We start from the raw sequence: 16,634 nt of genomic DNA, 5'->3' as shown, positions 1-16,634 counted from the left end.
CTTCTGCCCCGCGGGCCCCACGGGGTCTCGGGGAGCAAGAGCGCGGAGGAGACGGGTGGGAGCCGAGCGGCAGGGCTGGGGCTGGATGGGGAGCGCAGGCGGTCGGCTAGCGCGGAGCCGGTCTCCCGGCTTACGTAAGGCGCGAGCCCCGCGCGGCCGGCCGGGGCTCCGAGTGGGGGCGGGCGGAGGCGGCGCCGCCCAGCGGGATCCGGGCTAGAAGCCTCGCGGAGGGCCGCGTCCCGGCCAAGGTGTGTGTTTACTTGACTTCTCCGGGTGGAGAGGCGCCGGACTGTGGCTCCTCACGGCGAGGAGAGCATCCCTCAGACCTCTGCGGAGGCGGCCGCTGCGACTCCCGGGGATGTGACAGCCGCCGGGGAGAGGCGGAAGCGCGGACCAAACGCTGCCCACGTGCGGGGACTCGGGTTGGGGCTCAGCCCCCAGTCCGCCGCGGCGTGGGGCTACTGGAGGCGCGCTTGGAGTCACCGCCTGTTCCGGCTGTCTCACTCCGTGGAGACTGGCGTGGGGATGCCCGACCCCTTCCTCGGACTGGGCGTGGGGCGCGAGATCTAGGAAAGGATTGAGGTGGGCCTGGCCAGGCTGACCCCGCTCCTAGCTCCCGAGGGCTACCCCCGCCAGGCGCGGGCGCTCGGGAGTTCTCCGGGATCGCAGAGTGGGGGCGTAGAGGGCGGGGAGGTGTAGCGTGGCGCTTACTCCGCCCTCGAGCCGCCCAGGCGCGGGGCGGAGGGGAGGGGTTGTCTCAAAAAGTCTCTCCTTCCCCTGCAGGGGCGGCGGCGAATCCCCGCGCGAGCCCAGGGTGTCAGAGGCAGGGGCAGAAGAAACAAAGTTCCCGGGGCTTCTCCGAGGCCGCTGTCCCGGTCGTCAGTTCGGCCTCCCCCTCCTCGCCGAGGCAATGGCTTCCAAACTCCTGCGTGCGGTCATCCTTGGGCCGCCGGGCTCAGGCAAGGGCACCGTGTGCCAGAGGATAGCCCAGAACTTTGGCCTCCAGCATCTCTCCAGCGGCCACTTCTTGCGGGAGAACATCAAGGCCGACACGGGTAAGAGGGAGCGGGGGCGAGTGAGCGGACGCGGGATCGGGTGAGGCTGGGAGGCGAAGGGCCAGCCAGGGGCTGAGTCTCTTCGGTCCCCGGGCGCCCTTCCCCCGCCCCCATGTGGTCGTGCAGGCTCCTACGTGCCGGGGCGCATGCAGCTGGTGGCCCGCGGCCGTGCGGCTTAACCGCGCCCGGGAGGAGACAGAGGCTTGCTGGCGGAGGGTGGGAGGGGTGCGAGACCCCCGCCCCCTCCCCGGGGGGCTGCTCTTGCCTTGGCGAAAAGCGGGTCACCACCCAGCAGATCGCGGCAGCTGAAAACCCCGAGCTTCCCTCTCGCCCGGCTTCCTTAAGGCCAAGCCATGCCACCGCTTGGCCGTCTCCCACCGGTTCACCGCGTCCCTGGTGACCCGTAGCATCCCCTCTTCTCGCCCGAGCCCCCCGGGCCGAGCGCCGCCCACCTGTGGGAGTCGGGCCCGGCCGCGCGCTGGGGAACCTGTGGCGCCGCGGGGCTCGCAGCCGCGCGCCGCTCCAGCCCCTCCACGCCTCCCGGGGCCTCTGGGCAGAGCCCTGGGTGGCTTTGAAAGGCCCGTCTGTTCCCAGCCGCCTTCTAAGGTAAACTCTCACCACTAACTCCCCCTCCTCCTCAAGCCGGGGCCTGAGCATTAGGAGACTAGGAGACGAGGAGACTCGATTTGACAAATTACGGTTTGAATCCAGCCTCCCTGGAAATGGCTTCTTGAGAATGCCTCGCTTGGCTTGCGTGGTGAATTTGGGGCTACAGGTCGCCTGCTCTCCTTAGCCTGTCGGTGCGGCCCTTCTCCCCTCTCCTCTCACCCCGCGTTCACACGAGTTCATCATGAATTGGCGTTAAAAGGCGAGAGGAGGTAGTTGGCCCTTCTGGGATGCAGATGCTCACAATTAGCAACTCATTTGTGAAAACTTGTTATTGCGAACGGGGTGCTTCACTCTGTCTTTCTGTTCTCATCTGGTCCTAGGTGGTTATAGCCGGTTACGGTATCTTCATTACAGAAGCACAGATTAGTTTGACAGAGGTGGGTGGAGGACTGTGCTTGGAAAACAGAAAGCCTGAAAGTGGCGGGGAATTAAGAAGTATCTCAAAGGCAGAGTTTTACTCCTTATTTCTTAAAGCAGGTTTTAAGAGCAAACTTTTCTTTTGATTTTCAATAATCCTGTTCCCCACCCTTCAACATACAGAAGGCTGCGTCCTGTGTACTTGATTGCACCTGAATTTTCTCTTGCAGGTATTGTTACCACAACTGGTCTATTTTAATTTGAATACCACATTCAAATGCATTTTACTCCTTCCACGTTTGGAATGCAGTTTGGGTGGGGGGAGAACTGTGAGAGGGTAGGCTGGCTCAAGGCAAGGTTTTTGTGGCCAGGTGGGTTTTTGTGGTCAGGTGGGGCTTCTCAGTGGGTGTAATGAGGTGAGGAAACTGCTGGGTGGCATTGAGCCCATTTTTCTGCCTTCTCTGTGCCTGACTCGCTAACTTGCCTCCTTCTGGCATGAAGGCTTTGCACCATCCATCCTGGGACTGGATTAGTGGCTCTTACCTTTTGAAAAAGATGATTTACTTTATTTTTTTGGCTCTCCTGGTTCTTCCTTGCTGCTTGGGCTTTTCTCTAGTTACAGAGGGTGGGGTCTACTCTCTAGTTGCGGCACTCAGCCTTCTCATCTGGGTGGCTTCTCAAGTTGCAGAGCACTGGCTCTAGGGCACCCGGGCTTCAGGTAGGTGCCATTCCCGGGCTCTAGAGCGCTGGCTCAATAGTTGTGGTATATGGGTTTGGTTGCTCCTTGCCTTTTAGAATTCTCCCGGATCAGGAATTGAACCCATGTCTCCTGCACAGGCAGGAGAATTCTCCATCACTGAGCCACCAGAGAAGCCCACTCTGCTTTTTTGAAGAGAATGTGATGGGAAGTCGCTTGTTTCTGCACTTTTTTAGGGGGTTTGAAAACTTTTCCACTTGCTGTTTTCGCTTATTCTGTTCATTTTATCTTTCCTTTGTTCAGAATTTTAGTCTCAGTTCTCTTTCAAGTGCCTTCATTTCCCTGCCAGTGTTTTCTCCCTGGAGTAAAAAGTGACTCTGCAATGTTTAAATTATCTTTTTCTGTTGGGAATCAAGTAGTTTATGCATGAATCAATTAAAAAAACTTAATCAAGAATGGACTTCCCTGGCGGTCCAATGGTTAAGACTCCGTGCCTCCAGTGTAGGGGATGCAAGTTCGATCCCTGGTCAGGGAACTGGGATCCACTGTGCTGTGGGGCCAAAAAACCCAAAAAAACAAAAGCACTATCAGAGAAAGAAGAAGAGGACAAATAAAGGACAATGATTGTTTTGAAAGTGGCCTCTTTCTAGTGGACTTAGAGGGTGTTCTTGGGTTATTTTTCTCAGAAGGTATAAGAGTCTTAACAGGCTCGTTGCCTGGTAAATAAGAAAACATTCCTCAGCATTTATTTTTCTGTTACTTGCTGTTTGCTTTTCACTAATTTCCTGGCAGAGAAGCACAATGACCACTCTGTAGGTACCCCTTTATAGTTGAAGGTTTGAAGGAGATGCTGAAGTGCAGCAAAATCCCAGGAAGTAAAACCTTGGTAAGAATTTGAATTGGAAAGTAGCTCAGGCCATCTGCTGCAGCCTGCAGGATTGGGGCATACTCTTGTCCACATGGTGTTCCTGCAGTTACTGCCTGGTGAGACGCTGCTCTTCCAGGAAAGGACTGGCCACTCATTGCATTTGGGCAATTTTCCCTCACCTACCCTGGCAAAATGCATCTCTTTCCTCTGCACATAATTTGTGAATTCTATTGCTGCTGTCACATACACTTCTGATGCAGTGCAGCAAATGTATTCTGATTTATCCAGTAGATACTTACTGAATACCTGCTATATGTCAGTGTTCTAGGTGCCGGGGGATATAGCAGTAGTTTTTTCTACCTTCACCATATTCCAGTTGCCACTGAGAGACTTAAAGGATAGATCTGACAAATTGCCTAATGAATAAAAGGAGTTCAACAAGTCTGATGAAGACACAGTCATAAATTCTATCTACATCTTTCCCAGAAGAGTCAAACAGCCTTTAGCGATTAAGTCCATTCTGCTTAATTAACTCTGATTTGTGATAAAAGTTTGTGTTTACTATGGATCTCAGATGAGCTTTGTGATGTCTGTCACCTGTTGGCTCTGCCTGAAGCTCTGCAGGCTGAGACTTATCAAATATCTTATATGAAGACCCACCCCCAAATTTTTGGCTTTTTTTTTTTTTTTTTAGCATACTGACTGAGTAAATAGATGGGAGAGTTCTCTTAAGTTGCCAGAAGCTGGGATACTGTCATAAAAATATTAGCTTTTGTGTGTGTGTTTGCATACATATGCATGAATGTGTGTGTGTGTGTGCATGCGGGTGCATGTGTGCGCGCACACACACACACTTCTGGGCTGCAGCTACTCCCTAAGTTACCAAAGGGGGCCAGCACACACACACACACACACACTAAGTTACCAAAGGGGGCCAGCACACACACACACACACACACACACACACACTAAGTTACCAAAGGGGGCCAGCACACACACACACTAAGTTACCAAAGGGGGCCAGCACACACACACACACAGAGCTGGCACTCAATAGAGAGTTCTATTAAAATTTGGGACTTCCCTGGTAGTCCAGTGGCTAATGTTAATGCAAGTTCATGTGCCAAATTGTGCAATGAGGCCAAACTGAAACATCAGAGTTTGGAGCGAAGAAAGGTGTATTGCGAGTCCTTGCTAGGAGGTGGCTTATGCCTTGAAAATCCTGGGGCTTCCTAAAGGGTTTTTGCAAAGCATTTTTTAAGGGCAGCTGAGAGTCTCAGGGTACAGGACCAGCCAGTGCACAATTCTCTGATTGGCTGATGGTGAGGCAGCAGAGTGGTGTCACAGGGGTTAACCTTATTTGTCCTTAGGCTCCAGGAGGCCTAGGGCTATGTGCTCATGGTCCCCAAGTAGTTCTTCCATTTGGTGGAGTGGGGTTTCATATCTGCAAAGTAACTCAGGAAATTTGCATCAAATACTATTATCTAGGTACTTCAGAGAGGAGCTAAAGCAGAGGATGTAGGAGAAGGCCTGTGGTTACACCAAGACTGTGATCCTATCACAGAGAGCCTGGGTTTGAACCCTGATCAGGGAATTAGAGCATGAATGTGTGTTAGTAACTTGGTTGTGTCCGACTCTTTGTGACCCCGTGGGCTATAGCCCACCAGGCTCTTCTGTCCATGTAATTCTCTAGGCAAAAATACTGAAGAGGATTGCCATTCCCTTCCACAGGGCATCTTCCCAACTCAGGATCGAACCCGAGTCTCCTGCACTGCGGGCAGACTCTTTAGACAAGAGTCCGAATGCTGAAACTAAAAAAAAAAAGAAAAAATCCCAAATGCCTCAACTAAAAAGCCTCAATGAAGACCTGGCACAGCCAAATAAGTAAAGAAAATAAATACCAAAACCCACTATCCCCAGACCTTGGGACTTCCCTGGCAGTTCAGTTCTTGAAACTCCATGCTCGCACTTCCACTGCAGGGGGTGCAGGTTCAATCCCTGGTCGGCAATGAAAATCCCTCATGCTGCATGGTGTGGCCCAAAACAAACACCCCGCCCCCATTTATATTTAGTGGTACCTTCATTTGTTGAGTGATCAGTGACTGAAACCTCCCTCTGAAAGGTGTGAGAATCCTGTTTTAAGGTTTGTACTGGATCTACCATCGCAAGTATAGGGAAATTGGAAAGTTTCCATTTGGAAGCATCCTGGACTTGAGAGAAAAGATGTTCAAGAACAAACCTGTTTCTGCTCTTAATTAATATTAACTGCAGCTCTTGCTGAGGTTTGCAGGTGGGATTGGCATTTCAAATTAGTCTATGGGCTGAGCCTCTCCTGAAAAGATGATCTAGTTCAGAAGGTTCAGGTTTTTTTTTTTTAATGCTCATTAAGTATAAATGTGTGTCTTTTCTTATGTAAGAATGAAAACGTCTGACAATTGGAGTTCTATTAAAGAGACTAATGTTCACCTATGTATTTAGAACAACATTAAATATTAATAGTTCAGATTTTTGGAGATCATACAAAGTCTTGGCTTAGTCTGCTATTTCTAGAGTATGGTATATTCCGTATTTTTCCCTCATTTGGTAAGACTCAGGATGTAGCCTGGGTCAAGGACCTGACAAGTTTGGAGGCATCTCTCCTGTCTGCAGGTCCACTTGTACATCCCCCTGTTTTTTCTCGTTTCTTTGAGGGTTTTCACTCATACTTCAAGAGGACTGTTTGACTTGAATAAGGTCCCATGACAATAAGACTGACACATGTGTAGCTGAATCGGAGCTTCTTTTCAGTGTGGTCATTTCTTAATGGAAATCTACTTTAAAAAAATTATTTATTTGGCTGTGCCAAGTCTTATTTGCAGCACGCAGGGTCTAGTTCCCTGACCAGGGATTGAACCTGGGCACCCTGCATTGGGACCTTGGAGCGTTAGCCACTGGACCATCAGGGAAGTCCTGGTCATTTTTTAAAAGTAGTTTTTTCTGACCAAAGTCATGACTTGTAGAAAATTTGAAAAATGTGAAGCTATGAAAGAAACTGAAAAGGCAAGTGAAAATTACCCACTATTCCACACTGACATTAGGATATTCTAACAAGTTATTTTTTTCCTGTATATTTGCCCCGCTGTCTCCAACAAACTAACTTGGCATCCCACTTGGATATTGTGAACATTTTCCTGTGTTCTTACCACTTTTTCAAAACCATTTAAAGTTTCTATATTATAGTCCATTCAGCAGATAAAAGTGAAAGTGTTAGTCGCTCAGTCATGTCCGACTCTTTGTGACCCTGTGTACTGCAGCCTGCCAGGCTCCTCTGTCCATGGGATTCTCCAGGCAAGATTGCTGGAGTGGGTTGCCATTCCATTCTCCAGGGGATCTTCCCAATCCAGGATTTGAATCTGCATCTCCTGCATTGGCAGGGGGACTCTACTGTTGCGCCACCCTGGTGCTGCTTTATTCATGTAATTTTTTGCTTACTAAATATTTTATTTAATATAGACATAGATACACGTACTTTTGTGTATATTTTTATTTTTCAACATCCCCATCCCCACCCCCACCTCATTTGCACTGCTACACTTGCAGGATCTTAATTCCCTGGCTAGGGATTGAATCCAGGCTCTCAACAGTGAAAGTGTGAAGTGCTAACCACTGGACTGCCAGGGAATTCCCTATTCTTGTGTATTTAAACGCTCTCTTTGTTTTTTCTTTTTTCTTTTCTTTCCTTCTTTTTTTCTTTTCAACTTGAAAGCAGTCTCTGTTAAGTGAACAGATTACGAAAATAATGGTAAATACCTTAATTCATCCTTCTAATAAGCCTGTTGATCTGATCTTCCTTGTTGCCAGCGTCTCTACTTTCTACAAAATGGGTGGTCCTTTTCTTCATTCCACCTCATGGAGAAGACAATTTGAAGGACCATAGGAAGTTGTTTGCTTCTTTGAAACATTTTCCAGCAGTATAGATCTTATGAATCAGATTCTGCATGTTTATGATGCCATATTTGCCAAGAGATTGAGCATCATGTTACCTGTCAGGGCAATTCTCTTTTTGCTGATTTTGCCATAACCATACTTGTAGATCAGTTCATTTATTGACTTCAGGTTTGGGTAACACCTCATGCAATGTATGGTTCCACAATTCTCAGCATGTTAGTTGAAGCCTTGCTGAGCTTTACAAAGTTGCCTTGGAAGATCTGATGGAGATGAAGAAGCTGCAAAACCTTTTGAACCTTGGGCTCACACCATTGATACCTCTGATCCTGATGACAAATGCCAGTTTGGGTTCCTCAGCACAGAGAAGTTGCCAGCTTTTCTTGCCATCCTAGCCATTCAAATTTCAGTTCTGTACATCTGCCTGTATTCCTTGTGATACTGCTTAGCTTTTTCATAGTTTAACTTCCTCCTTACCTTTTAAAGCATCTTTTGGGCGAAGTTCTTTCTCAGGCATTTTATCTTAAGCTTTGCCAAATTCTTTTGCTTTTTTCTTAAGGATTTCTGGCACAGCAGGAACCTTCTTTTTCTTCTTTTCTGCACCCTCCATAGTTCCATCCAGGACAGAGGCCTTTCATTGATTTTCTAATTGCAGAAATAGTTCATGTTAAGGTACCAAAGGTTTAGAAATGCAAGAAAGATGAGGAATTAAAAATTTGTATTTACACTAACACCAACTAGGAGGAAATAATAACTGTTAATACTTTTTATGTGCAGAATATCTTCCTGATAGTTTTTCAAGAATACATTATGTATTACTGTTTTGAAAATTGCTTGTTTTATTTCACAATGTATCATTTAATATTTTCCAGTGTCATTACAGTCTGTTCTTCAATGTGAGTTTAATGCTTTGTACTATTTCAATATAATTTTTATTACGCTCTTGATTTTTTGAAAAAGGTGATACATGCAGAGGGCTTCCTAGGTGGTGCAGTGGTAAAGAATCTGTTGCCAATACAGGAGACGCAAGAGACTTGGGTTCGATCCCTGGGTTGGGAAGATCTTCTGCAGTAGGAAATGGCAACCCATTCCAGTACTCTTGCCTGGAAAATCCCTTGGACAGAGGAGCCTGGAGGGCTGCAGTCCATGGGGTTGCAAAGAGGTGGACATGACTGACTGAGCACACACGTAATACATGCAGGTGGTAAAATTTTCAGATACGCTAGGAATGGTGTGGGAAATCCCTCCCATCCCTGACCTCTGGTTCCCAGTTACTTTCCACAGGGATACCTACTGTTTACTTTGCTTGGATGTTCATCCCAAAAATATGTGTATACATATATCATATATGTATGTATAGTGGTACCTCTTTAAAAAATGTACACATATATCAATACTTTGTTTTGCCCTTTCTTTCTTTTTAAAATATTTATTTATTTGATGTGCCATGTCAGCCCAGGCTTCTGTGATAGCTCAGTCAGTAAAGAATCCTCCTGCAATGCAGAAGACCCGGGTTTGCTCCCTGGGTTGGGAAGATCCCCTGGAGCAAGGCATGGGAATCCACTCTCGTATTCTTGCCTGGAGAATCCCAGGGACAGAGGAACCTAGCGGGCTGTAGTCCTTGAGGTTGCAGAGTCGAACAAGACAGAGCAACTAACACACACAGCACATGTCTTAATTACGGCACACAAGATCTTTACTTGCAGCATGGGAACTCTTAGTTGTGACAGGTGGGATCTAGTTCCCTGACCTGAGATAGAACCCACGCCCCCTGCATTAGGAGCGCAGGTACAGCCACTGGACCACTAGGGGAGTCCCTGTCCGTCTTTTTTTTTTTTTTTAAACTTAGCATTATAGCTTGGACATTGGTTTCTACTAGTGTTTATCAACCTACCATATTCTTTAAAAAAATGGCTGCATACTCTTATACAGCTATACCATTGTTTCTTTAACCGACCCATTCTCAACTGTTTGGGTCTCAGGACCTTTTAGTACATTTAAAAAACATTGAGAACCCCAAAGAATCTTTGTTTATACAGGTTCTACCTATAGTTATTAACTGTACTAGAAATCAAAACTAAGAAAGTTAAAAAATATTTATTAATTTGTTAAAAGTAAGAGTAACTGGGCTTCTCTGGTCTCAGATGGTAAAGAAGCTGCCTGCAATGCAGGACACCTGGGTTTGATCCCTGGGTCGGAAAGATCTCCTGGAGAAGGAAATGGCAACCCATTACAGTATTCTTGCCTGGAGAATCCCTTGGACAGAGGAGCCTGGTGAGCTACAGTCCATGGGGTCTCGAAGAGTCAGACATGATTGAGTGACTAACGTACACAAGAGTAATAAACCCATGTTAGCTTATTTCTATTAAAAAAGAACTGTTTTCTAGTACAGACTCCAAAGAAGAGTAGCATATTTGCAAACCTCTTTAATGTCTGGTTTAATAGAAGAAAGCTAGATTCTCACATCTGGTTTCTTACTCAGTTTGCCATGTTGTCAGGTAAAGTATTGGAAGAGAATCTGGCTTTACACAAATAATGTGGTTAGAGAAAGGGGGGATTCACAGACCCTGGGAAAGGTCTCATGGACCCTCAGGGATCCTTGGACCACACTTTGAGAATGGTGATTTAACCAGTTGCCTATGGATTATTTGCAGTCTTTCAGTATACAAAAATACACTTTGCTGACTGTCCCTTGGTTATATCTTTCAACAAAGGCTTGAGTGCCAGGCAGTATTGGCTTATGGGATACAAAGAGGTGAGTCAAGGTCTGTTCCCTGAAGGAGCTGTAAATTTATTGGGAGAGGCAGTCAGGCAAACAAGTATGCAGTTGATGAAAGGCTGCAAGGTGTGCATTTGTAGGTCCTGGGCACATAGGGAAGAGGCAGCCTACCCAGCATTTAGGAGGAAATAAGGTTGAGGAAGAGGCTTCCTAGGTGGCACTAGTGGTAAAGAACCCGCCTGCCAATGCAGGAGACATGAGACTCGTGTTCAGCCATAAGAGCTTTATACTATCTGGTCTGACATTTAGTTCTTTAATCCATTTTGAGTTTATTTTTGTGTATGGTGTTAAAGTGGAGAAGGAAATGGCAACCCACTCTGGCAGTCTTGCCTGGAAAATCACATGGATGGAGGAGCCTGGTGGGCAATACCCCATGGGGTCGCAAAGAGTCGGACACAACTGAGCGACTAACACACACACACATGGTGTTAAAGGGGGCTTCCTTGGTGGCTCAGATGGTAAAGAATCTGCCTGCTGTGCTGAAGACCTGGGTTCAGTCTCTGGGTCAGGAAGATCCTCTGGAGGAAGAAATGGCAACCCACTCCACTGTTCTTGCCTGGAGAATTCCATGGACAGAGGAGCCTGGCAAGCTACAGTCCATGGGACTGCACAGAGTCAGACATGACTGAATCAATTTAGCATGTTTGCATGGAGTTAAGGAAAGCTTTTCAGAGGATATTTCTGAGCTGAATTTTGACAAGTCAGCTCAACTAAGAGGTGAGGAGAGGTGGATGTTTATATGGCATACCTAGAATTCCTCCAGGGCTTATTTGAGGTCCATAGGATCATTGCTTTTGTGACTTGATCACACCTTGTATATTAGCATTTTAGACCTCATTCACCCTTTAAATATTGTTGTTGTTCAGCCTCTAAGTCGTGTCCAACTCTTTGTGACCCATGGACTGCAGCACACCAGGCTTCCTTGTCCTTCACTATCTCCTGCAGTTTGCTCAAATTCATGTTCATTGAGTTGGTGATGCTATCTAACCATCTCATCCTCTGCTACCCCCTTCTCCTTTCAATCTTGCTTTCAATCCTTTCTTCTTGCTTTCAATCTTTCCCAGTTCAGGGTCTTTTCTAGCGAGTCTACTCTTCACATCAGGTGGTCAAAGTATTGAAGCTTCAGCATCAGTTCTTACAATGAATATTCAGGATTGATTTCCTGTAAGATTAACTAGTTCGATCTCCTCACAGTCCAAGGGACTCTCAAGAGTCTCCTCCAACACCACAATTTGAAAGCATCAATTCTTCAGCGCTCAGCCTTCTTTATGGTCAAACTCTCACATCCGTTCATGACTACTGGAAAAACCATAGCTTTGACTATACGGACCTTTGTCGGCAAAGTGATATCTTTGCTTTTTAATACACTAAGTTTGTCCTAATTTTCCTTCCAAGGAGCAAGCATCTTTTCATTTCAAGCCTGTAGTCACTGTTCACAGTGATTTTGGAGCCCAAGAAAAGAAAATCTGTCATTTCTCCCACTTTTTCCACTTCTGTTTGCCATGAAGTGATGGGACTAGATGCCATGATCTTTGTTTTTTTGAATGTTGAGTTTCAAGCCAGCTTTTTCAATCTCCTGTTTTACCCTTTTTATTATGCATATTATCATTCTATTATACATTTTCTTCTAATTACACATATTGTCAAAGGAAAGGGTTATTATTCTTGCTTCATATCACCTTTTCCAGTTTCTATTACTGTGCTTACCTTTAAGATCCATACACATGTGGTACCAGGAAACTTTTAATCCTCTGTTTCTAACTTCCTGGAACTCAATTCCTGGGTCAGTGATGGCAACTGATCTTGAAACTAGAGTAAATTGGCTCTAGACGATTAGCTATAAATACAGTCATTATGAAGGGCATGAAGAATTGCATATTTAACAGTCTATCAAGTAAATTGTTAAATTGTTTTATATTATGCTAGTCTTTAGCATTCTGTGTGGTCCATGTTGTGAGAAGACTTAAGACTTGGAAATTGTTTTTTTTTTTTTTAAGTTTTAGACAGTATGCTTTCACAGTGAATGAGGTATATCAACTGTGTATTGTCTTTTTAGTGAACTAGATACATGTACAAATATATATATTTTAAATATATTTTAAATCAGGTAATAGAGGCTTTAGATTACTCTGCCTTTTCCCCTCCATCACTTGATGCTTGGTTCTGATTGGCCTTTAAGACATAGTACAAAAGGTCTCATTTGTAGAGCTTCATGCAGTCCCAATCAGATGGCTCATGTTATATTTTAACAGTCTCACTTCCAAGTTCCAAGGGTTCTTGTACTGGTTAAACGACAGGTCTGGCAGCAAGCATCTCTTCCTTGGCCAGGAGAGACTGATAGTATTGAAATAATGCAAAGTCACTCCTGCTCATCAAATTCCCAAGAAGCTAGAAGTCAGCTGTTTTCTAAAGCATTTTTTAATTGGCCAGCAACCTGTGGCCCTGGTACTTTGTAATTCTTGTGACTTGATCATTGTGACTGACATTTGGAGTGGGTCAAGCACGTGCTAGACTAGCCAGTGTAGGCACATTCTCTGTGCTGCGCTTAATTGCTCAGTCATGTCCGACTCTTTGCGACCCCATGGACTGTAGCCCGCCAGGCTTCTCCGTCCATGGGATTCTCCAGGCAAGAATGCTGGAGTGGGTTGCCCTGCCCTCCTCCAGGGGATCTTCCCAATCCAGGGATCGAACCCAGGTCCTGAATTGCAGGTGGTTTCTTTACTGTCTGAGCCACCAGGGCAGCCCACGCATGTTGTCTAGTCCCCACATAAATCTGGAGCAATTGTAAGTAATATCTCATTTTACAAATAAAGAAATGGCATCAGATAGGTTGAGCTACTTGCCTTAGATCAGAAGTCAAATAGAGAAGCTAGCATGCAAACTTGAGACTGCATGGCTGGGATTAAACTTCCCATTGTGTCCTGCTGCCTTGCAGGTGCTCCAGTAGCTAGTGACTATCTACGTTATATCTTAGAAATGTCACATTGGGAAGGAGTGGCAGGGAATCTGCAGCTTAGCTCTCCACAAGGCCACTGAGATTGAGCAGACCCTTTAATGGTGAGCTGGAGATACATGGTTTGTTGTTACCACTCTGTCCCTAAAACATTAAAAAAAAAATTCTAAAATAGGAAACACCGACTTCCTCTTTTCTCCCATAAAAATGGGCCGAAAGAGGTCTAAAATAGAAACCATATGTATTTGTGAGTTTGCAGAAATTGTTTCTCATCATAATGGTAAGACTTCTGGAATAATACCTGTACTTTTTTTTACTTATTAGTCACTTAACAAATGTTTCTGTGCCTGCATTAGGTAGGGGTAGGTATGCACATGTGTCCTTGAGGCATTTATGGTTGAGGATTCAAGTTCAAGGTTCCATGTTAACATTCTCATGAGTCATGGTGGGGTGTGTGTGGGTGAAGTGTTGAGGTCATGAACATCATTGAGGGAGGGTGTTATTCAGATATAATTTTCTCCCTTTCTTCCGTAATGCCTTTCACACTTCGGTTAATCTCTCATAGCCTGTTTGCAGTCCCATCTTTCTATGAAGCTTTTCCACAGCTGTTGTAGCTACATGTCATTTTCTAATCTGGAATTTCTCCCATACCCATCTGTACTTCTAACATGGCATTCATTATCACCTCCATGTAAGATGATCCATTTCATAACTTAAGTTACAGTCTTTGACCATCTGAAGAGTAAATTCATTAGCTTTAGTTTAGCTCAACAGGAGTTTTGATAGCCTACTAGGGCAGGAGGGAAAAACAACTGAGATAACTTTGTACACCTTATTCGTTATATAAGTACTGTGAAGAAAATATAATAGTGCAGTGACAGAGTGACTGGGAAGACGACTTCAGAATGTGAAGTCGGAGGAGGCCTGTCTGAACAGATGATGTATAAGCTGAGCTCTGAACATGAGTGTGGCAGCCAGGTATGTGAAGACTTGGGCAGAGGGATGAACATGTGACAAGATTGTAATATAGGAGTGAGCTTTCCATCAGTGGAGAAGAGAGGAGACAGGTGTCTCGGGAGCATCCTGAGTGCAGAGGAGATGGCAGAAGTGGCTGAAAAGGTGTAGGGTGTCCAGAAATTAGGACTTCATTATAACTGGATGCAAGGCAGTGGAGTTTTTCTTTTTTTTTTTTTTTTTTTACTAGCTTTACTGAGATATAGCTTTCATATAATAAAGTTTATCCTTTTAGAGTGCACAAGTCAGTGCTTTTTTTTTATAGAGTTGTGCAACCATCATGTGTGTGTGCTCAGTCGTGTCTGACTCTTTGCAACCCCATGGACTGTAGCCTGCCAGGATCCTCTGTCCCTGGGATTATCCAGACAAGGATACTGGAGTGGGTTGCTATTTCCCCATCCAGGGGATCTTTCTGACCCAGGGATCGAACCCAGTGTCCTGCATCTTCCTGCTTTGGCCGGTGGATTCTATACCACTGAGCCACCTAGGAGGCCCTATGCAACCACTATATAATTACAGAACATTTTCGTTACCCCAGAAAGAAACCCTGGACCTTTTAGCAGTCATTCCCCATTCCCCTCCTCCCTCTAGCTCCTAGTAATCACTAACCTACTTTTTGTTTATATGGATTTACCTTTTTTTGATTGTTCACGTAATGATTGTTGACTCATAATAATACATAATTTTCTTTTGCAGCTGACTTCCTTAACTTTGCATGTTTTTGAGAATTCAACTATGTGGTAATATGTGTCAGTACTTCATTCCTTCTTATTGCCTAATAATACTCTTTATTCTTTCATTCTTTGATGGACACTTGGGTCATTTCCTGCTGTGAACATCAGTATACACATTTTTGTGTGGACATGTTTTCATCTCCCTTGGGTGTGTACCTAGAAGTGGAATTGCTAAGTCATGTGGTAACACTAGGTTTAACATTTAGAGGAACTGCCAAACTATTTTCTAAAGCAGCTTCATCATCTACACATTCCTGTCACCAATGAATGAGTTTTCCAATGTCTTCGTTTCCTTGTCAAGTTTTGTTACTGTCTTTTTCTTTTAGCCTCCCCAGTGGGTGTGCAGTGGTATCTCATTGTGGTTTTGAATTGCATTTCCCTAAGGACTAATGATGTTGAACATTTTTTTCCGTGTCCTTTTGACCATTTGTATGTTTTCTTTGGAGAGAAGTGTCTATTTAAATCCTTTGCCTGTATTTAAGATTGGCTCATTTGTCCTTTATTGTTGAATTCTTTATATATTTTGGATGTAAGTCCCTTATTAGATATATGATTTGCATATATTGTCTCCCATTCTGTGAATTGTCTTTTTATTTGTTTATATTTTTTTGACCATGTTGCATGGCTTGTGGACTTTAGTTCCTCAACCAGGGATTGAACCTGGGCCCTTGGCAGTGAAAGTGCCAAGTTCTAACCAGTGGGCCACTAGGGAATTCCCTGTGAATTGTCTTTTTACTTTTTTAATGGTGTCCATGGAAAGTTTTTAATTTTGATGAAGTCCAGTTTTTATGGGTTTTTTTTTCTTCTTTTGCTGTTTGTGAGTTTAGTGATGTGGCTAAGACACCATCACCTAATCTAAGGTGAAGCCATTGTTTTTAAATATGAAATTGACAGTTTGATTCACATTTTTAATAGGTCATTCAGGCTGTTTGTAAACTGGATTGGATGGTTCTAGAGTGAAACTTCCAAGATCAGTGAAGAGGTTGTTATAGTAGCCACAGACAAATGGTTAGACTTTAAACTTCAGGAAGCACTTGTTAAATCAAGATATTCCAGTGGCAACTTGTTATTAGGAATAAAAAAATGGTCTCAACCTTTAAGAAATTCACAAGGTAAAACATACAGCCAATTAATTGTTTTATCAGGGAGATTGTACTGAATACTATAAAAAGGCATGAAAAATTATAAGAACAGTGGAGGGAGTTCATTTTGTATCATCAATATCTAACACAGGCAGTGTGTAATAGTTGTTTGTTATACTTTGAGATGACAGAGTAACTGAAAGCTATGGGAGAGATGGCGTTAGAGCTGGGCCTTTACAGATAGGTTAGGTACTGGCAGGTGGAAAAATGGGAGCAGGGTGTTTTGTTTCTTTCAACTTTTGAGTTTTTTGGTCATACCATTCAGCATGTGGGATCTTAGTTCCCTGACAGGGAATTGAACCCATATCCCCTCCATTGGAAGTGCAGAGTCTTAGCCACTAGACCTCCAGGGAAGTCCTGAGAAGGGTGTTTTTGAAGGATCATGTCTGGGAGTAGGTGATTAAAATTAAGGGTATTTTGATTAGGTTCTAGAATTGGGGAT

The 16,634-nt window shown here is 44.8% G+C and overlaps 1 protein-coding gene across 2 annotated transcripts in view; it reads left to right on the top strand.

Moving 5' to 3' along the window:
- The first annotated feature begins 303 nt into the window (after window positions 1-303).
- AK4 (adenylate kinase 4) overlaps window positions 304-16,634 on the top strand; it is an 85,318-nt gene continuing 68,987 nt past the window's right edge. The window contains exons 1-2 of one of the 2 annotated variants that reach the window (XM_043461083.1): window positions 304-582; window positions 784-1,055. In XM_043461083.1, the coding sequence (XP_043317018.1) occupies window positions 911-1,055 (145 nt within the window). In that variant the 5' untranslated portion in view covers window positions 304-582; window positions 784-910. Of the gene's footprint in view, window positions 583-717; window positions 1,056-16,634 lie in introns of those variants that run through there. The other variant, XM_043461084.1, reaches the window with a different exon arrangement.

The sequence above is a fragment of the Cervus canadensis genome, chromosome 2 (genome assembly GCF_019320065.1).
Source record: "Cervus canadensis isolate Bull #8, Minnesota chromosome 2, ASM1932006v1, whole genome shotgun sequence".
NCBI lineage: Eukaryota > Metazoa > Chordata > Mammalia > Artiodactyla > Cervidae > Cervus > Cervus canadensis.
Note: the sequence above shows the minus strand (reverse complement) of the source record. Positions and strands in the feature narration are given on the sequence as shown.